Below are 22872 nucleotides of genomic sequence, written 5' to 3'. Positions count from 1 at the left end.
ACTTTTGCTTTTGTTTCCCTTGCCTCATGAGACATCTAGAAAAATGTTGCTAAGGCCAATGCCAAAGAGATTACTGTCTATGTTTTTATTCTACAAGCTTTATGGCTTCAGGTTTCACATTAGGTCTTTGATCCATTCTTATTTTATTTTTTGTGTATGGTGTAAAAAAAGTAGTCCAGTTTCATTTTTTTGCATGTAGCTGCCTAGTTTTCCCAGCATCATTAATTGAAGGGCTGTCTTCTCCATTGTATATTCTTTTTTTTTTTAATTTTTTTAAAGTTTATTTATTTTGAGAGACAGAGAAAGCAGAGGAGGGGCAGAGAGAGAGAGGGAGAGAGAGAGAATCCCAGGCAGGCTCCATGCTGTCAGAGCGGAGCCCGATGTGGGGCTTGAACTCACGAACCATGAGATCATGACCTGAGCCGAAACCAAGAGTCAGGTGCTTAACTGACTGAGCCACCCAGGTGCCCCTCCATTGTATATTCTTACTTCCTTTGTCATAGAGTAATTGTCCATATAAGCATAAGTTTATTTCTGGACTCTCTATTCTGTTCCATTGATCTATTTTTGTGCCAGTATGATACTGTTCTGATTACTATAGCTTTGTAGTACATCTTAAAATCTGAAATTTTCCTATGTCCAACTTTGTTCCTCTTTCTAAAGATTGCTTTTGCTATTCTGGGGTCTTTTGTGGTTCCATGCAAATTTCACAATTATTTGTTCTAGTTCTGTGAAAAATGCTATTGGTATTTTGATAGGAATTGCACTGAATCTGTAGATTGTTTAGCCAAATTATGTAAAGAGCCTAAATGTCCATCAACTGACGCATGGATAAAGATGTGGTTTATATATACAATGGAATACTACTTGGCAATGATAAAGAATGAAATATGGCCTTTTGTAGCAATATGGATAGAACTGGAGAGTGTTGTGCTAAGTGAAATAAGTCATACAGAGAAAGACAGATACCATATGTTTTCACTCTTACGTGGATCCAGAGAAACTTAACAGAAGACCATGGGGGAGGGGAAGGGCGAAAAAGTTACAGAGAGGGAAGGAGGCAAACCATAAGAGGCTCTTAAATACTGAGAACAAACAGGGTTGATGGGGGGGTGGGGGAGGAGAAAGTGGGTGATGGGCACTGAAGAGGAGGGCACCTGTTGGGATGAGCACTGGGTGTTGTATGGATACCAATTTGACAATAAATTATCTATTAAAAAATAAGAAAGAAAGAAAGAAAGAAAGAAAGAAAGAAAGAAAGAAAGAAAGAAAGAAAGAAAGAAAGAGAAAGAAAGAAAGTCTGTAGATGGTTTTGGGTGGCATAGACATTTGAACAATATTAAATATCCCAATCCATGAGCATGGAATATCTTTCCATTTGTTTGTGTTGTTTTCAATTCTTTTCATCGGTGTTTTATAGTTTTTAGAGTACCAGTCTTTCATTTCCTTAAGTTAATATCTAGGTATTTTACTGTTTTTAGTGCAATTATAAATGAAATTGTTTTCTTAATTTTTCTTTCTGCTACTTTGTTATTTGTATATAGAACTGCAACAGATTTCTGTATGTTAATCTTCCATCCTGCAACTTTTCTGAATTCGTGTATTACGTCTAATAATAGTTAATAGTATTACTTCTAATAATAGTATTACTTCTAATAATAACTTCTATGGTTAGTATCAGGCTACCTACAAATGGTGACAGTTTTACTTCTTCCTTACCAATTTGAATGCCTTACAAAGAACTTTTTCAAATCAATAAGATGGCAAGCAACCCAATAAAAACTGAGGGAGGATGGGGGTGGGGGAGGGAAAAATGGGTGATGGGCATTGAGGAGGGCACTTATTGGGATGAATACTGGGTGTTGTATGTAAGCAATGAACCACAGGAATCTACCCCAAAAGCCAAGAGTACACTTTACACACTGTATGTTAGCCAATTTGACGATAAATTATATTTAAAAAAATAATAAATAAACATTAAAAAAAACTAAGCTAAAGATGTGAATGACCATTCTACCAAAGAAGATACATGAATGGATAAGCATTTGAAAGATGTCAAACAGCATCAGCCACTAACGAAATATAAATCAAAACTGTAAGATATGCCACTTGCAAAAAACCCAGATGGATCTAGAGGGTATTATGTGAAATTAGTCAGATAAATAAAAATATAAAATAATTCCACTTATATGTAGAATCTAAAATACCAAAATAATAAAGAGCAGAACCAATCTATAAATATAGAGAACAAACTGATGGTTGTTAGAGGGGAGGGGCAGTGAGAGGATGGGCAAAATGGGGTAGGGGGAGTAGGAGCTATATTCCTACTTTATATACTTTATATTAATATATTTAAATACTTATATTTATTTATATTTAAATACTTTATATTTCCACTTATAAAATAAATAACTCACAGAAATAAAAGGTACAGCATAGGGAATATAGTCAATGGTAGTGTAATAGCATTGTATGTTAACAGATGGTAGCTACACTTGTGGTGAGCATAGCATAATATATTGAGAAGCAGAATCACTATGTTGTACACCTGAAACTAATGTAATATTATGTGTCAACTATATTCAAATTTTTAAAACAGTAAAAAATTCCTAAAGTAAGATACCATTTCTCACCCACCAGAATAGCTATGATAAAAAAGGCAGATGATAACAAGTGTTGCTAGAAATATAGAGAAAATGAAACCATCACAGACTGCTGGTAATAATGGAAAATGGTACAGATACTGTAGGAAAGTTGGCAGTTTCTTAAAAAGTTAAACATAAATTTACCCTGTGACCCAGAAATTCTACTCTTCTGTATCTACCCCCACCCCAAATGAAAACACGTCCACGCCCACACAAAGATTTGTACACAAATGTTCATAGCAGGATCATTCACAGTAACCAAAAAATACAAACAATCCAAATGTTCACCAACTATGAATAAACAAAATGCATATGCATAGAATGGGATACAATTCAGGATAAAAAGGAATGAACTACTGATGCATGCTACAACATGGATAAATCTCAAAAACATTATACTAAGTAAAAGAAGCCAGATATAAAAAGACCACATATCACGTGATTCCATTTAAATGAAATGCCCAGAAAAGGCAAATCTACAGAGAATGAAGGCAGATAAATGGTCACTTGGGCCTTTGTGGGAGTGTGAATTGATTACAAATGAACATGAGGGACCGTTTTGGAGTAATGGAAATATTTTAAAGGTGGAGGGGGCGATGTTTGCACTACTCTGTAAATTTACTAAAAATCACCTAACTATATACATAAAATGGATTACCTTTAAAATATGTAAATTACAGAAATGTATTTTAAAAGATGCTTCCAAATTTCTGATATAAATCAAAAATATAAAACACCCTGTATCTCAGAATATATTAAATACATTTCTTGTTTGTTCATTATCTGTTTCCCACTCTAGAAAGCGAGTTCTGAAAGGGCAGGGACATTATCTTTTCTATTAACTGCTAAATCCCAGCAGCAAGGTGGGGCACACTGTAATGTATTGAACATTGAACAATACATTGAAAACTACTGAATATTCAATATTTGTTGAATGGACAACGGAATAAATGCATTATTGTTTTCCTCTGATTAAGAATATGTAAAATTTGTGTGATGCTCAGCACTGGCCACCATTAATCACATACACTTCCACAAGTGTATCCTGAACAATGATTATCCAAAATTTACATTTACATAAGTATTATCATAGCTGATCCTCACAAGAGCCTGAGGACACAAAAAAGATGAGAGAGCAAAGAGCCTAGAATGGACATGCTGGGCTTGAGTCACGTGTAGTACACATCTGGGTAGATATGACTAATAAGCCAATAGGCAGTTGGAAATAAAGAGACGCTGTTTAGTGGAGAGATCTGGCTCATCACACCTTGAGAATCATCATTCTTGTGAAACCACAAGCCTGAGTGAGCAGAGGCAGTGTATATAGGAGAATGAATGTGTTGCTATTCTGCCCACAGAAGACAACCTAAGTCGAGAGCTTATAAGCAGAGGAATAACATAAAAGTGATATGAATAGTTTAGAGGAGGAAACAAACTAAATCTTACCAGAGAGGATGAGTTTTCAAATGACAGCAGTGGGACTAGACAGAAAGAGGAGAAGCTGAAAGTTGTATCAAAGGAAGAACTGCTACAGGTGAGAAAATATGTGATGCCTGCAAGGTAGGAGAAGCAGAAAAGAAATCTCCAGGAAAAACAAACAAAAACAAAACAAAACAAACAAAAAAAAACCAACCACAACTGAGAGGCCATAAAATAAAAACAAAAACAAAAAAAAAAAAGAAAAATTAAGTTGCAAATAAGCTTTCAAAGAGATAAAAGGAGAATAAAGTGAGGAAATTATGGAGTGAAAATTTTGGCTTTAGGTAATAAGTCATTTAGAAATCCTTTCTTCTAAATTTACCTAGTGAAGTCAAAAAACAAATGAAGAGAACTAGAATTATTCTCACATATTGCTCAGTTGCATGTTTTAATACAAATATTTAAAATTTAATAAAGATACTTAGGGAATAATACAAACAATCTGTCATGTATCAGAAGGTTTCTGGATGAAAACTTGAAAGTATCCATCTGGTGTATTCTGAAACTCTGTCATGTGTTCAATAATGTAAGCATTCCTTAAAATATTTACCTGAGTACCACAGATTTAGTAAACAGAAATGCTATTTGTCTTTAAAAAAAAATTCCTCCCTGAAATACACTGTTCTACTTTAACAATGTGTTGCTATGGAAGTTCTCAGAATGAGGAGACCAAAACCAAAACCAAAACCAAAACCAAAACCAAAACAAAAACAAAAACAAAAACCAGAAAAAAACTGGTGCTCTATTTTTAGTAACACCCAATGGAAAAGTATTCCAGCATTTGGTTCTGACAGATTAACTGTGATTTTCAGAGAAAGGCAGTCCTAAAACCATCCAAGATTTGAAATGCCATCTAGGTAATTTAGATTACAAAGGCTAAAGGAGTAATAAGAAATGAAACCTAATGCTCATTAAATGTCAGTTTTTAAAAGAAAGTTATTTTATATTAAGTTTAAATTTGAAGCCAATTTAATTTCAGTGTCAATACCTAGCTACAAATACTTTCTTTTCTGTTGGCAGAAAGGTTCTCTTTCCATATTTAAACAATAGCTATTTATTTGCAGTATTATGGATCAAAATTTTCCTAAAATTTTAAACATTTGAAACAAATATACAATATTAAGGAAAAGGCAATATTAAGGAAAATATTAAGGAAAATATTAAGGAAATATTAAGGAAAAGGTACAATATTATAATTTGTCCACTTATTAGCATTACTCAGATATTACAATAAAAATTTGATTAATATAAAATACCAACTTATTCATTTTAAAATCTTTACAATTCATGGTTAACAAGTACTGTGAATTTATTCAGTTTAACTGAGTCTAAATCTCTTACCATGGAAAACTTGAAGTCAAGGAGACCTAGATTCTAGTTCCATTTTGCCTACTCATCTAGACAAAATCTATCTCCTTCAGCTTGGTTGTGATGCTCTTAATTCTCTAATTCTCAGTTGCCTTATCTATAAAACAAAAGCAATCTTCCCAGCCTAACTTCTTGAATGTAGTAAAGATAAACTGGAAAAACGGATGCCAAGCACTGAAGCTGCAACATACCAACCAAATATATGCCAGTATAACTCATAACAAAATTCAACCTGTATTTCACAAAATTAATACTAGGCTACTTGTTTTTATTCAATTTCATATCATAAATATAGCCAAAATGAATTAAGCCTAAGTCTGTGACTCACAAGGTAAAGATAAAGAATCTAATTATACAAGAGGTTATACTGAAGAATCAGGGAATCTTCCTTTGACAATGTGTGATTCTTAAAATATCTGTACACACCAATACAATCTTCAAAAAGCTAGTGTGCAAGTACTAAAATTTCTTATTTTTTAAATTGGAGTTGCTCTCCAATCACGGATTTTTTCCTATTCTCATATATTTACCTAAAACATCTTCCATAAAAGGCAACTTGTTGTTTTTAAATATTAGTGTCTTTGTAACTGGTTTCTAGGAGACTTATGTCTAAGGAAGTTAACCATTTGCCATGTACTGCAAATGAAATACCCTATTTTCTTACCAACATTTTACTGTGATGTCTTACTTTTTGGTTGTACAGAAGTTGTGTATTGAAATATGATCATGTTCTGCTTTAAAAAAATAAAAAGTTCTGAACAAAATACAACAGTGGCTGATGAACTGATGAGCTTAAAAAAAAGTAGTGCATAGGAAATAAGCAGCTGTCCTCACTAAAAACTCAGAATCACAGTCAAGGCAAGCTCAGCTGTGGGTGAAGTCCCAGGAATGAGTAAATACTGATTTGAAATGATAATTTGCAGCACAAGTGTCATCATCCTCAGAGGGCACAGAGAAGCTAATAGCACACATACATCAGACTCATCGTTTAGAGCTGGTAGTAAGGATAACAGCATGAAAATATATGCAGCTTCTAAAGCAGGTTTCTAAAAAAAAAAAAAAAAACGGGTCCTTCTCTAGGAGAGAATTTTGAGAAAGGCAGACATCTGCTTTCTTGGAAATACTCTTTTCTATGAACAATAATAACAGACTTTCTTAGCCCCCAATTTAGTATTTTGGGGAAGAAACAAAGATTTATACTCTTTGAGCCAGCTCTAAAAATGCTGTGTTCCTGCATGTTTTTGATCCACAGCTTTAGAACATCTCATACCTGAAATAATCACTTTCAGCTCCTGTTAGATAAAAACAGGAGCTCCCAGGAATTAGGAAAGTGTTATAATATTTTAAGCTCTTTAAATATGCTGCTGTCATAACTCAAATTTACAAAGTAAGCCTCAGAGATGGTTATATCTCATTGAATGTATGTCCTTGGGTATATATTTGCTCACCCAATTGCTCTGCACAGAAGAGGACATGTAACCCCTCTGGGTTGCCTCTGAGAGAACTCAAGCTTCCCAGCCAATCTGTCATCGTTTGCCTGAAACATTAAGTGCATTTCTATTGAAAGTGTGCTTTAAAGAAGCCTCATAACTCAGCCCAAACTACATTTAAACAGGAGGATGCCCCTTCTCACAGAAACTTCATTTTTACAGAATGTTAGAAATGAACGCTGTAATATAACTGCCACAGTTCATAATGGTATCCAAGGGTAAGCATGATGAAATCAAGTGTTACAGCATTAGAGCAGTAGTGAGATCCTAGGTTTCAGTTTTCAGTCTTACGTTAGAACTGTATCTCTTCATAGTTTTCATAAACAGTGTTCTTTCTCAAGCTTGTTTTACACATGACAACAGCTTAAAACATTCTTATTAAAATTATGGCTTACTACTATTAGAGAATTATCTGACAATCCAAAACAGCCTTAGTGATACTAATATGAATGAAGGAAAACTCTCCCGGCAGATTAAACAAAATAGTACATCTTTAAATAATCTTTTAGGGGCTGCTTGGGTGGCTCTGTTGGTTAAGCATCCAACTCTTCATTTTAGCTGGGGTCATGATCTCACGGTTTGTGAGATTAAGCCCAGGGTCAGGCTCTGCGCTGGCAGCACAGAGCCTGCTCAGGATTCTCTCTCTCTCTCTCTCTCTCTCTCTCTCTCTCTCTCTCTCTGCCCCTATCCCACTTGCTCTCTCTCTCTCTCTCTCAAAATAAATAAATAAACTTTTAAAAAACGTGGCAGGGGGGGACACCTGAGTGACTCAGTCAATTAAGGGTCCAACTCTTGATCTCAGCCCAGGTCATGATCTCACAGTTGGTGAATTCGTGCCCCAAGTTGGGGTCTGAGCTGACAGCGCACAGCCTGCTTAGGATTCTGCCCCTCCCTTGTTTATGTGCACTCTCTCTCTCAAAATAAATAAATATACATTTTTTTAAAATAAGCTTTTTTTACATCCATTGTTCTACCTACATAGATCAGGACCAAATGCTCACCAGTGGATCAATATTTCAGTATTACTTTTACTCTGAATACTGGCCGGAAATTAGTTTAAATAAAAAGCCATTATGCAGTCCATAAAGAATCCATATTGGAAGAAGATACTGGTTTTTTATTTGTGAACTCGCATGAAGTCAAATATGGAGAAGTAATGAGGATTACTTTTACAATGTAAACATTTGGTGAATCTTTCTGGGACTTGGCTAGAGACAAGATTGAGGCAAAAAGGATAATTCAAATTTGTTTACCCATCAACTCCTGTCCAATAAAACCTGAGAGGGGAAGAAAGAGGGAGGTAGCGTGTTACCAAGTCACCTTAAGTAACTTCCTATCTGTGCAACTTACCAGAGTAAAAAGTGAGAATGTTAATGCTATCTCACAATGCTGCTATGAGTAGAAAATGGTTATAAATGTATAAACAGTGTTGAGTCCATATAGACCATCAATAAGTAATGGTCAGGTTTTTTTTTCAACGTTTTATTTATTTTTGGGACAGAGAGAGACAGAGCATGAATGGTGGAGGGGCAGAGAGAGAGAGGGAGACACAGAATCGGAAACAGGCTCCAGGCTCTGAGCCATCAGCCCAGAGCCTGATGCGGGGCTCGAACTCACGGACCGCGAGATCGTGACCTGGCTGAAGTCGGACGCTCAACCGACTGCGCCACCCAGGCGCCCCAATGGTCAGTTTTTAAGAGAAAGGGACTCTTGGAGAAAGCTGTTTTAAAAAAGAAACAGAAGGTTTCAGGAGCATAGAACACTTACTTTAAAATGTAGAACTATCACCAATCAGATAGAGATAACCCCTTCATATAACATAAAATCTGTAAATAATAGATAACAGCAAAATGAAAGCAAAATATATAATATATGGCTGGGTGCATAAGAAAGTAAAGCCAGAAACTACTATTACATCAAAATAAGGAGAATTTGTCATCACACCTGCACTTACCCTGGGGATACCCACTAATCCATGGGTTTTAGCCAAATATCTTAGGCCAGAGCTAGGTAGGAGGTGGAATCAAATATCAGAAGGCTAGGATTCTAGAAAGCAGATGCCCTCAGTGAGATGAACTCGGAGGAAATAAATCCCACCTATCACAGAGAGAAACAGGACTACATATCCATCTCAGCCTTGACTGTGGATGGAATGAGTCACAAAAAGGAACAATAACTGCAAATGAGCACTCCCATGTGTCTGAGGAGAGAATTCACTCTACTGTTGCAGACTAAGAAACCTCAATCTAAATTTAAGTTTTTGTTTAAATTCCAGTTATTTAATGTACAGTGTAATATTAGATTCTGGTGTACAATACAGTGATTCAACACTTCTATACAACACCTGATGCTCATCACAACAAGTGCACTCTTTAATCCCCATCACCTATTTCACCCATCCTCCTATCCACCAGCCCTCTGGTAACCATCAGTTTGTTCTCTACAGTTAAGAGTCTGTTTCTTGATTTGCCTCTCTCATTTTTTCCCCTATGATAATTTGTTTCTTAAATTCCACATCTGAGTGAAATCATATTGTATTTGTTTTTCTCTAACTTATTTTGCTTAGCATTATACTCTCTACTCCATCCATATCCTTCCAAATGGCAAGATTTCATTCTTTTTGATGGCTGTGTAATTTTCCATTGTATATATATATACATCTTCTTTATCCATTCATCAATTAATGGATACTTGGGCTGCTTCCATATCTTGGCTATTGTTGATAAAGATGCTACAAACATCAGGATGCATGTACCCCTCTGAAACTGTATTTTTGTATTCCTTTGGTAAATACTTTGTAGTGCTATTGGTGGATCACAGGGTAGTTCTATTTTTAACTTTCTGAGAAACCTCTATACTTTTTTCCAGATTGACTATACCAGTGTGCATTCCCACCAGCAGTGCATGAGGGTTCCCCTTTCTCTGCATCCTCACCAACACCTGTTGTCTCTTATGTTCTTAATATTAGCCATTCACTGGTGTGAGGTGATATCTCACTGTAGTTTTGATTTGTATTTCCCTGATGACCAGTGGTACTGAGCATCTTTTCATGTGTCTGTTGACCATCTGTGTGTCTTCACTGGAAAAATGTCTACTCATGTCTGCTGTCCATTTTTTAACTGGATTATTTGTTTTCTGGGTCTTCACTTTTATAAATTTGTTATGCATTTTGGATACTAACCCTTCATCAGATATGTCATTTGCAAGTATCTTCTCCCATTCTGTAGGTTGCCTTTTAGTTTTGTTGCATATTTCCCTTGCTATGCAGAAGCTTTTTATTTTGATAAAGTCCCAAGTTTATTTTTGCTTTTGTTCCCATTGCCTCAGGAAACATATCTAGAAAGAAGTTGTTATGGTCAATGTCAAAGAGGTTACTGCCTGTGTTCTCCTCTAGGATTTTGATAGTTTCCTGTCTCACATTTAGGTCTTTCATCCATTTTGAATTTATTTTTGTGTATGGTGTAAGGAAGTGGTCCAGATTAACTCTTTTGCATGTTGCTGTCCAGTTCTCCCAACACCATTTGTTGAAGAGACTTTATTTTACTGTATATTTTTTCCTGCTTTGTCAAAGATTAACTGACTGTATAGTTGTGGGTTCCTTCTAGGTTTTCTATTCTGTTCCACTGATCTATGTGTCTGTTTTTGTTCCAGTGTCATACTATCTCGATCACTACAGCAAACCAAAAACCATAAATACCTAGGAATAAACCTAACCAAAGAGGTAAAAGATCTGAACACTGAAAACTATAAAACACTAATGAAAGAAACTGAAAATGACACCAAAAAATGGAAAGCATTCCATGCTCATGTATTGGAAGAAGAAATATTGTTAAAATGTCTATATTACCCAAAGCAACCTACACATTTAATGCAATTCCTATCAAATACCTCAATATAAACTTTAACATGTTTCTAAGACAGGTAATACCCCAAGAACCTGGCAAAAACAAATGTAAATTTTCTCTGAGAAATGCTTTTACCCTAGCTTTAAAGAATTCCTAGAGTTATAGTTCCAAAGAACATCAGCTGCAAAACAAAAACAAAACCACCAAAACCAGGATTAAAACAAGGAAATATACACAAGAGTCAGCAAAGAAAAAGACAACTGAATCAGGGGGGCCAGAGTGGCTCAGTCAGGTAAGTGACCAACTTTGGCTCAAGTCATGGTCTCAGTGTTCCTGAGTTCCAGCCCCACATCAGACTCTCTGCTGTCAATGCAGAGCCCACCTCAGATCCTGTCTCCCTCTCGCTCTCTGCTCCTGTCCCATTAGTTCGTTCTCTCTCTCAAAAATAAACATTTAAAAATGAAATAAAATAAATTTAATTTTTTTTTTAATTTTTTTTCAACGTTTATTTATTTTTGGGACAGAGAGAGACAGAGCATGAACGGGGGAGGGGCAGACAGAGAGGGAGACACAGAATCGGAAACAGGCTCCAGGCTCTGAGCCATCAGCCCAGAGCCCGACGCGGGGCTCGAACTCACAGACTGCGAGATCATGACCTGGCTGAAGTCGGACGCTTAACCGACTGCGCCACCCGGGCGCCCCAACTATGTTTAAAGAAATAAATGAGCACAGTACATAACAGGAAGAAAAGGCTGTAAAAACTAACCAGGCAGACTTAAAAAAAAATAACTAAAGAATTCTTTGTCTCTTATTTTTTTCCTTTGCTTGTTTGTTTTTGTTTCTTAAATTCCACATGAGGAAAATCATATTGTATTTGTCTTTCTCTGATTTATTCTGCTTAGCACTATTCTCTTTAGCTCCATCCATGTCATTGCAAACAGCAAGATTTCATTATTTTTATGGCTGAGTAATTCTGTTGTATATCTAACCACATCTTCTTTATATATTCAATCAGTAGACGTTTGGGCTGATTCCGTATCTTGGCTACTGTAAATAATGTTGCTATAAACATCGGGGTGCCATGTATCCCTTTTGATTAGTGTTTTTGTATTCTTTGGGTAAATACCCAGTATTGCAATTGCTGGATCATATGTAATTCTATTTTTAACTTTTTGAGGAATGTCCATACTGCTTTCCAGAGTGGCTACACCAGTTTGCATTCTCACCAACAGTGCACAAGTATTCCGTTTTCTCCACATCATCACCAACACCTGTTGTTCCTGTGTTGCTGATTTTAGCCATCACACTCTTAATTATAGAGAACTAACTGATGGTTACCAGAGGGGAGGCACTGAGGGGGATGGGTGGAACAGATGACAGGGATTAAGGAGTGCACTTGTCATGATGAGCACAGGGTGATTTATAGACATGTTGAATTACTATATTACAGTAATTCACCTGAAACTAATATAACACTGTATGCTAACTGGAATTAAAATAAATACTAAAAAAAATAACCAAAGAGTTTCTAGAACAAATGTAATCAATGAACTCATGGCTCGTTACATAGCACACTAGACATACCTAAAGAAAGAATTAAAAACAAATGAGCTGGGGCGCCTGGGTGGCTCAGTTGGTTAAGCATCTGACCCCTGAGTTCAGCTCAGGTCATGATCTCATAATCATGAGACTGAGCCCTATGTCAGGTTTTGCCAAGCGTGGAGCCAGCTTAAGATTCTCTCTCTTCCTCTGTCCCTCTCCCCCACTCGTGCTTTCTCTCTTTCTAAAATAAAAAAAAATAAAAATAACAAAAACATATGAGCTAGGTTTCCAACTATATATAAGTTGGAAAAAGAAAAACTGGGTAAACCCACAAAAAATGTAGAAGGAAATAAAAACAAGAACACAAATTAAATAAATAGAAAATGAGACCATAATTTACGGTTAGCAAAGCCAAAAGTATTACCTGAAAAGGTTACTAAAATAGACAAATCTCTGGCAAGTCAAAGTGAGATGAATAAGGTGGCACAAATAAAGAATATTAAGAGTGAAAACAGGAATTAACTATTGCAGAAGGCAACTTATGTCTTTACCATTAAAAACATGAAATAGAAAAATTCCTAAAACAAAGAAATTCTCAAAATTGACAAGAAAAATCCTGAATGGGGGCACCTGGGTAGCTCAGTCAGTTAAGCATCCGACTTCTGGTTTCTGCTGAGGTCATGATCTCAGGGTTGTGAGATTAAGCCCCATATGGGGTTCTGCTCTGGGCATAGAGCCTGCTTGGGATTCTTTTTATGCCTCTGCCCTTCCCCATCCCCTCTCTCTCTTAAAAAAACAAATCATGAATGATTCCAAACGCATTAAAGAAATGGAATCAGTAATTTAAAGTATCATTTAATGAAGAAAATACTATCCTAGTTTAAAGGTTAGTTCTATCAGCTATTCAAGGAACAGGTAATCACAGGGGCTCCTGGGTGGCTTAGTCGGTTGAGCGTCCAACTTAGGCCCAGGTCATGTTCTCACAGACCGTGAGTGTGAGACCCATGTTGGGCTCTGTGCTGACAGCTCAGAGCCTGGAGGCTACTTCAGTTTCTGTGTCTCCCTCTTTCTCTGCCCCTCCCCCACTTGTGCTCACTCTCTCTCAAAAATAAACATTAAAAAAAAAAATAAAGGAACAGGTAATCACAATCTTATATAAGCTTTTTTAGGAAAATAGAAAAAGAAAAAACTCTCCAATTCATTTTATGAGGTTAGTATAACCTTGATACCTAAACCAGACCAAGGACACTGGAGAAAGGAAAATTACAGACCAGTCTCACTCTTGAACATGGGCAAAAAAAAAAAAATGGAATTAACCTTAATGTCAACCAAGAGTGGAATGGATAAATAGGGCATAATCACATGGAATACTATATAACCATGAAATGAACAACTACTAATACAACATGAATAAATGTGAGAACATACTACTGAGGGATAAAAGGAAGTTGTAGAAAAATATGTACAGAGTAATTCTAACCATATAAACACCGAAACAAATGTATACCATTTAGGATTGCATACATATTATGTATGTAATACACACACACACACACACATATATTTTTTAAATAACATATACAGGATCTAAAAAAGTATAAATTACAGAAGCAGAGAACAGAGATGTTGGTCAAAGAGTACAAAGTTCCAATTACAGAGGATGAAAAAGCTACAGACCTAACATACAGGCATGAGGGCTATACTCTACAATACTGCATTGATTACTAAAAATACGCTGAGAGTACATTTCAAGGGCACTCATCACACACAAGGAACGGTAACTATGTGAGGAAAAGGTGACATGCTTATTAGGTTGCCTCTAGCACTCATTTCATCAATTACATATATATTGAATCATCATGTTATACACCTTAAATTATATACAATCTTTATTTAAAATATATAAATGAAAAAAATTAACTGACCACATTTGTGTGGTCAATTATTATCTCTATCTATTCCACCGATGTATACGCCTATCCTTTTGTCAATACCTTTTGTCTTGATTACTGTACTTCATAGTAAGTCTTGAAATCACAAACACACACAAAAAAATCACATACTCCAACTTAGTATATATTGCAGAATCAATGTAATCAATTTCTATCCAAAAGTGCGCACTGAAATTTTGTTTGCTACTGTGTTGATGCAAAAATTCATTTTGAAATTAATGGATATCTTAACAAAATTTAGTTTTCCACCCCACAAGCATGACTTCTTGCTCCATTTATTTAGGTCTTCTTTAATTTATTTCAGTAATGTTTTATATAGTTTTTAGTAGACAAGTGTTGCACATACTTTATTAAACTGATCTAATGCTAACCAAACATGCTTCAGTTTCTTAGCATATCTTGTATTTGGGTGGTAGTGGGGGTAGATCTGGGCTTTGAATAGGATGTTCTTGCCTTACTGCACTGGTTAAGTCTTCTAGTACTATGTGGAATAAAACTGTTAAAAGCAGACTTCCTCACCTTGTTCCCAAAAGCAGACTTTCACAATTAAGTATGATATTCGCTGTAGGTTTTTATGAATGCCCTTTCTCAGGGTGAAAAAGTTCCCTTTATTCAAAGTTTGCTGAGCATTTTTATCATAAGAGTGTTGGATTTCCTCAAATGCTTTTTCTGAATCATTTTGCTGTCTTTTCTTCTTTAGACTGTTGGTAGAATTCACCAGTGGAACTATCTGTGCCTAGACATTTCTTTTTGGGAAGGATTTTCATAAATTCAATTACTTTAATACCTGTAGCATAATCAGATTACCTATTTTACCTTGGGTGAATTTGGCAACTTGTGATTTTCAAGGATTTGTTTGATTCATCTAGATTCTCACTTACATGTTATGAAGTTGTTTATAACATTTTCTTATTGTCAATTTAATGTCTGTGGAATCTACAGTGATATCTCTTTATTTAGTCCAAATGTATTGGTAATTATTATTTCAGTTGTTTTCTTTGTAAGTCTTGGTAGACGTCTATTAATTTTATTGATATTTTAAAAACTGGTTTTGGTTTGACTGATTTTTCTCTTTTCTATTTTTAATTTCATTAATCCCTGCTCTTTATTTTTTCTTTCATTCTGCTTGCTTGGGTTTATCTTCTTTTATTAGATTCTTGAAGTAGTTATTGATTTGATACCATGTTTTTTTTAATTATATGCACTTAATGCTATAAATGTCCCTCTCAGCACTGCTTCAACTACATTCCACACATTTTAATACATTATATTTTTTATGAATATAATTTATTGTCAAATTGGTTTACATACAATACCTAGTGCTCATCCCAAGTGCCCTCCTCAATGCCCATCACCCGTTTTCCCTCTCCCCCACCCCTCATCCACCCTCAGTTTGTTCTCTGTATTTAAGACTCTCTTGTGGTTCGCCTCCCTCCCTCTCTGTATCTATTTTTTTCCCCTTACCTTCCCCCATGGTCTTCTGTTAAGCTTCTCAAGATCCACATATGAGTGAAAACATATGGTATCTGTCCTTCTCTGACTTATTTCACTCAGCATAATACCTTCCAGTTCCATCCACATTGCTGCAAATGGTAGGAGTTCATTCTTTCTCATTGCCAAGTAGTATTCCATTGTATATATACACCACATCTTCTTTATCCATCCATCAGTTGGTGGACATTTAGGCTCTTTCCATAATTTGGCTATTGTTGAAAGCGCTGCTATAAACACTGGGGTAACGTGACCCTATGCATCAGCACTCCTGTATCTCTTGGGTAAACTCCTATTAGTGCTATTGCTGGGTCATAGGGTAGTTCTATTTTTAATTTTTTGAGGAACCTCCACACTGTTTTCCAGATAATACATTATATTTTCATTTATATTCATTTAAACATATTTTTTATTTCTTGAGACTTCCTCTTTGATCCATGGATTATTTAACAGTGTGTTAATTTCTAAGTGCTTCAATATTTTCCTGTTGTCTGGTCCTGATTTCTATTTTGTTTCCATTAATGTCAGATTATCCTTTGTATGACATGAATTACTGAACATTTGTTGAGTTGTTCTATGACCCAAGATATTGTCAATCTTGATGAATGTTCCACATGTGCTTGAAAACAATCTGTATTCCAATTTTATCGGATGGAACAGTCTAAAACTTTCAATTAGATCCCAATGGTTGATGGCATTGTTCAGTTCTTCACTATCCTTGGGGACTTTTGTCAAGTGGTTATATCGATTACTAGGGGAAAGGGTCATAAATCTCCAAATATAATAAATGATTTCTCCATTTTCTCTATTCAGTCCTTTCAGGTTTTATTTCATTTATTTTGCAGCTGTTTTTTGGTGCATGCATATTTAATATTGTTACATCTTCTTGGTAAATTGATCTTTTTACCACTCTGTGATATCCCTTTTCTTTATTCTGATATCAACTTTAATTAATAGTAATATAATTCATTTTATTTATTTTTATTTATATTTAAGGAAGAAATAATTCATAATTAATATAATAATATTTTTTACTGTAGCCATTCAAGCTTTTTTTTATTGTTTGAATGGTATGTATTTTTCTAACTTTTCACCTCCTATGTCATTATATGTGGAGTTTCTTACAGCACACAGTTAAGTCTTTTTTATCAACTCTGCCAATTTTCATCTTTTTATTATTCATATATTAGGATTTAAATCCACCATTTTAGTATTTATTTTTTTGTTCCCTCTGTTTCACCTTCCTCTGTTTTCCCTTTCTTAATGTCGTATAGGTTATTTGAGCATTTTAGTATTCCATTTTGGTTTATTGATAGCATTTTTATTATATTGCTTTGTGTAACAGTTTTAATGATTGCTCTAGAGATTATAACATATATGCATAATGTATTATAATCTACTAGTATCAACATCTTACTACTTGAAATAGAATGCAGATACCACAGTTTATGTCCCTTTCCCTCACCATTTTAGATACAACTTTCTTAAATATAAACCTCTACATACACTGAAATCCATATCAGTGTTATAATTTCTGCTTTGTCTCCTCAAAGACTACTTTAAAAACCTAACAGAATTTACCCCTTCTATTGATTTCTTCATTCCTATATTCCAAGTGTCCTTACATTATCTCTTACTTTGTATCTGATAAATATCCATTAGAGCTACTATTTTAGAACCAATCCAACGGCAACAAATTTTCTTAGGGTTCCTTCATCTAAAAATGTGTTTATTTCTCCTTTATTCCTGAAATATATTTTTCCTGGATACACAAATCTGGGGTAACATCAGGGTTTTTTTCTTTCAGTACTTGAAAAATGTTGGGCCACTCCCTTGTGTCTTCCATAGTTTCTGACGACAAATTTGCTGTCATTCAAATTGTCATTTCCCTAATGGTAATGTGTTGTTTCCCTTTTAAAACTTTTTCTTTGGCGGGTGGGGGGATGGGTCAAATAGGTGAAGGGGAGGGATTAAGAGTACACTTATCATGATGAGTACTGAATAATGTACAGAATTGTTGAATCACAAAATTGCACACCTGAAACTAATCGAACACTGTATAGTAATTATATTGGAATTTTAAAATACATAAAAAAAATTTTTTTTAATTTTTTTTTTCAACGTTTATTTATTTTTGGGACAGAGAGAGACAGAGCATGAACGGGCGAGGGGCAGAGAGAGAGGGAGACACAGAATTGGAAACAGGCTCCAGGGGGGCGCCTGGGTGGCGCAGTCGGTTAAGCGTCCGACTTCAGCCAGGTCACGATCTCGCGGTCCGTGAGTTCGAGCCCCGCGTCAGGCTCTGGGCTGATGGCTCAGAGCCTGGAGCCTGTTTCCGATTCTGTGTCTCCCTCTCTGTCTGCCCCTCCCCCGTTCATGCTCTGTCTCTCTCTGTCCCAAAAATAAATAAACGTTAAAAAAAAAATTAAAAAAAAAAAAAAAAAAAAAAAGAAACAGGCTCCAGGCTCTGAGCCATCAGCCCAGAGCCCGACGCGGGGCTCGAACTCACGAACCGCGAGATCGTGACCTGGCTGAAGTCGGACGCTTAACCGACTGCGCCAGCCAGGCGCCCCAAAATTTTTTTAAATATATATACATATATACAAAGATTTTCTTCTTGTGCCTTAATTTTCAGAAATTTAACTACAATGTGATTGTGCATGGATTTCTTTAGGTTTATCCTGTTTAGAGTTTACTCGACTTCTTGGCTTACATCTTTTACCAAATTTGGGAAGACTTAAGCCATTATTTCTTCAATTTTTTTTAACTCCACATTCTGTCCTTTCTGTCTAGTCCTCTGATGACTTAAATGTTATATCTTTTGTTATTGTCCCACAGGTCTCTGAAGCTAAGTTTACTTTTCCATTTAGTTTCTCTCCATTATTCAGACTGGATAATTTCTTTTGATCCATCATTAAGCTCACTAATTCCTTCCTCTGTTCTTTCCATTCTGCTATTGAGGTATCTAGTAATTTTTAAATTTTTGTTAGTGTATTTTTCAGTTCTAAAATTTTCATTTGATTCTTTAAGTTTTCTATTTCCTTGCTGCGGTTTCAAGAGTGTTTTCATTTGTTTCAAGAGTGTCACTTCATCCCAATGGCTAACAGACACATGAAAAGATGCTCAACATCGCTCATCATCAGGGAAATACAAATCAAAACTACACTGAGATACCACCTCACACCAGTCACAGTGGCTAAAATTAGCAACTCAGGAAATAACAGGTGTTGGTGAGGGTGTGGAAAAAGGGGAACCCTTTTGCACTGCTGGTGGGAATGCAAACTGGTGCAGAAACTCTGGAAAACAGTGTGGAGGTTCCTCAAAAAATTAAAAATACAATTACCCTATGACCCAGCAATAGCACTATTAGGAATTTATCCAAAGGATACAGGAGTGATGATTCATAGGGGTACATGTACCCTAATGTTAATAGCAGCATTATCAACAATAGCCAAATTATGGAAAGAGCCTAAATGCCCACTGCCCATCAAATGATGAATGGATAAAGAAGTGGTGTAAAAAAAAAAAAAAGATGTGTGTGTGTGTGTATAGTGTGTATATAGTGTGTGTATATATATAGTGTGTCTATATATACTGTGTGTGCATATACATATGTGTGCATATATATATATATAGAGAGAGAGAGAGAGTGTATACAGTGTATGTGTATACACACACACACACACACACACACACACACAATGGAATACTACTCGGCAATGAAAAATAATGAAATCTTGCCATTTGCAACAACGTGGACAGAACTGGAGGGTATTATGCTAAGTGAAATAAGTCAGTCAGAGAAAGATATCATGTTTTCACTCATATGTGGAATTTTAGAAATTTAATAGAAGACCATGGGGGAAGGGAAAGAAAAAAAAAGTTACAAACAGGCAAACTATAAGAGACCTTTATTTTTATTTTTTAAAATTTTTGTGTATGTTTTTATTTATGAGAGAGGGAGAGAAACAAAGCATGAGCAGGGGAGGGGCAGACAGAGAGAGAGATACAGAATCTGAAGCAGGCTCCAGGCTCTGAGCTGTCAGCACAGAGCCCAAATGGGGCTCAAATTCATGTACCACAAGATCATGACCTGAGCTGAAGTCAGACGCTTAACCAACTGGGCCACCCAGACTTTTAAATACAGAGAACAAACTGAGGGTGGAAGGGGGTGGGGAGGCAGGTAAAACAGGTGATGGGCATTGAGAAGGGCACTTGCTGGGATGAGCACTGGATGTTGTATGTAAATGGTGAATCATGGGAATCTACTCCCAAAGCCATGAGCACATTGTATACACTGTATGTTAGCTAAATTGACAATAAATTATATAATAAATAAAATAATGTAAGTAAATAAAGATGCAAATTAAAAAAAAAAACAAGAGTGTCTCTAATTGCTTGCTGGAGCAATTTTACAAAAGCAGTTTTAAAACCCCTGTTGATGAGGGGCGCCTGGGTGGCGCAGTAGGTTAAGCGTCCGACTTCAGCCAGGTCACGATCTCGCGGTCCGTGAGTTCGAGCCCCGCGTCAGGCTCTGGGCTGATGGCTCAGAGCCTGGAGCCTGTTTCCGATTCTGTGTCTCCCTCTCTGTCTGCCCCTCCCCCGTTCATGCTCTGTCTCTCTCTGTCCCAAAAATAAATAAACGTTGAAAAAAAAATTTAAAAAAAAAAAAAACCCCTGTTGATGATTCCAATGTCTTTGTAATTTCAAAGTTGGCATCTGTTGATTATCTTTTCTTCTTAAAGTTTTCCTGATATTTTACATGACAAATAAATTTAGTCTGTATACTGGACATTTTAAGTATTGTACTATGACATTCAGATTCCTGTTTAAAACTTCTGTTTTAGTAGGTGGTCAATCTGCTTAGATTCAGAATGCAATTCTAGGCTCACTTTTGTGGTCTGTGATTCATATGTCAATTTCATATATGAAGTATTTCCAGTGCTCTTCTGGTTTTCCCCATTTGTGTGTTACCTAGATAGCAGAACTCTACTTCACTTACACTCTGCATGGATTTGGGTGGGGAGAAGCACTGCTTCATTTCAGCAGGACAAGGATGAAAAATAGAGGACTGTTCACGTGGTGTACTAGAGCGGAGCACTATCTCGTAATGGGGAGGTTAAAGTCAGTTTTGCCTATAGGCTCAGCTGGGATGGGACCCACTTATTCTTATAAGGGAAATGGAAATCAAGAGCTCCAACCACAGGCTCCTCTGTGGATGGAGGCTGCTTCCTTACTTTAGAGCATAGAAGGAAGTCATAGTTTTTCCCACAGAACTCTGCAAAATAAGGGCATCACTATGTTAACACTGGGTAGTTGTGAAATCCAGAGTCCCACCCACAGGCTCTGCTGTAGAAAAGTGCCACCTTGCAAGTGGTGGTGAAGTGAAAGTCAGAATCTTCCCACAGACTCCAATGAAGAGAGGCACTGCCTAATTACTATAGTGGGGAGGGGTAGAAGTCAGTGTTTGACCTAAGGCTCCACTGGAGAGAGACATGTGTTAGTGCACATGGGAGTAAGAGTGTGTGTATGAGATGGAGTAGTTCCACTATTGCAATGCCTATTTGGGTGGGTATGAGGGTGCAGCTTTTATTGCAATGTTTGTCTGGAGAACAGAAAGGATAGATTAAAAGGTTTCTGTCTTGCTGTGCCATCCTTTGGCTTAAAAAAAAAAAGGCTTTCTTTGATGCTTTTTGTGTGCACCCAACAGTATATCCAGGTTGTGGGCTTATCTAGAGCCCAGGCCAAAGTATATGGGTGGCAAGAAAAAACAACAATCAGGGAACTCACTCAATCCTTGAGTCCAAAGGTCCCTAATCACTCCACCTTCTCTTCCTTTACTTTCAGAGTTTTCTGGCAGGTGATTTATGGGTTTTGTCCAGGATTTTTGTTGTAATTACTAAGAAGAATATACAGAATGTGTTTATTCCATCTTGTTCGAACCCAAACCTTGTCACTCATGTTTAGCCCTGATTTTGTGTGTCCTATCACTCTCCTGTTTCCAGAGTATATGGGCTGGGTTTTTACTAATCTTTCTATTAATTACGGGCTTAGCAAAGCATGTCATATATGACATTTCCTATCAGCTTACTAGCTATAAGAAACTGTGGATACAACTTCTTGGCCTTTACCCACCATTAGGCTCACAATGCAACTCTTAAGTTTGTTCATTCATTCAGTAAATACCTATTTTATGAAAGCTTCTGGAGCTACAGCAGTGAGTAAGACAGTTAAAATCCCTGGTGTTAAGGAACTTAAATTCCATTGACTGGGATAGGGTGGAGGGACTGCAGGCATACAAATAATGTATTCCCCTCAGATTGAACAACATTCCGTGTACTATGTCTCAGTTAATATTAGGAACATACATTGAAAAGTTGCAAATATTCAGAAATCTAAAAATTTGTAATTGGCATAGGTAAGATAAATTTTTTCACTTGGTATAATGGAATTTTAATGATCTAGTAAGCTAGTTATCAACTACTTACCACATAGAGTTGTTTCCACAGACTGGACCATTCTTGTAGAGTTGCTGTAACCTCAGTCACAATAGAATCTTCAAGTGGAACCACAGTTTCATACTGCCTACAACCAGACACACAACAAACAGCCACATTATCTTTGATAAAATACCAGAATGTTATCTATTGACATTTTTAATGTGTGTAATTCAAATTTTAAATTCATGCAAATATAAAGGAGAGGTACATCCAACTGATTAAAGACTCTTTTGCAGTAATATGATGCAACAATGTAAATGGACTGAATTAATGTAAAAATACCTGGGTTTTGCTATATAAGTCCTCAATTTTACTTTTAGAAATACTGCCTTTAAAACAGACTTTTTAAGAAAAAAGAAATAAAGAGGGCACTTGTGATGAGTACAGGGTGTTGTACTGAAGTGTTGAGCCACTATACTGTACACCTGAAGCTAGTATTATACTGTATGTTAACTAGAATTTCAATAAAAATACACAAAAAAGAAAAAAATAAATACAAAATAAAGGATTTTTAAAATAATTTTTTAAAGTTTATTTTTCAGAGAGACATAGGGCGAGGA

General features: G+C 36.0%; 1 protein-coding gene across 13 annotated transcripts in view; it reads right to left on the bottom strand.

Moving 5' to 3' along the window:
* Positions 1-22872, bottom strand: part of DOCK3 (dedicator of cytokinesis 3) — a 598286-nt gene that overhangs the window by 359716 nt on the left and 215698 nt on the right. For all 13 annotated transcript variants that reach the window (XM_043587437.1, XM_043587445.1, XM_043587439.1 and 10 more), the window contains one exon: positions 22301-22397. In XM_043587437.1, coding sequence (XP_043443372.1) covers positions 22301-22397 — 97 coding nt within the window. The remainder of the gene's footprint in view (positions 1-22300; positions 22398-22872) is intronic.

This window comes from Prionailurus bengalensis, chromosome A2, assembly GCF_016509475.1.
Source record: "Prionailurus bengalensis isolate Pbe53 chromosome A2, Fcat_Pben_1.1_paternal_pri, whole genome shotgun sequence".
NCBI classification, from domain to species: domain Eukaryota; kingdom Metazoa; phylum Chordata; class Mammalia; order Carnivora; family Felidae; genus Prionailurus; species Prionailurus bengalensis.
The sequence above is the reverse complement of the archived record's forward strand: the minus strand, read 5'-3'. Positions and strand labels throughout refer to the sequence as shown.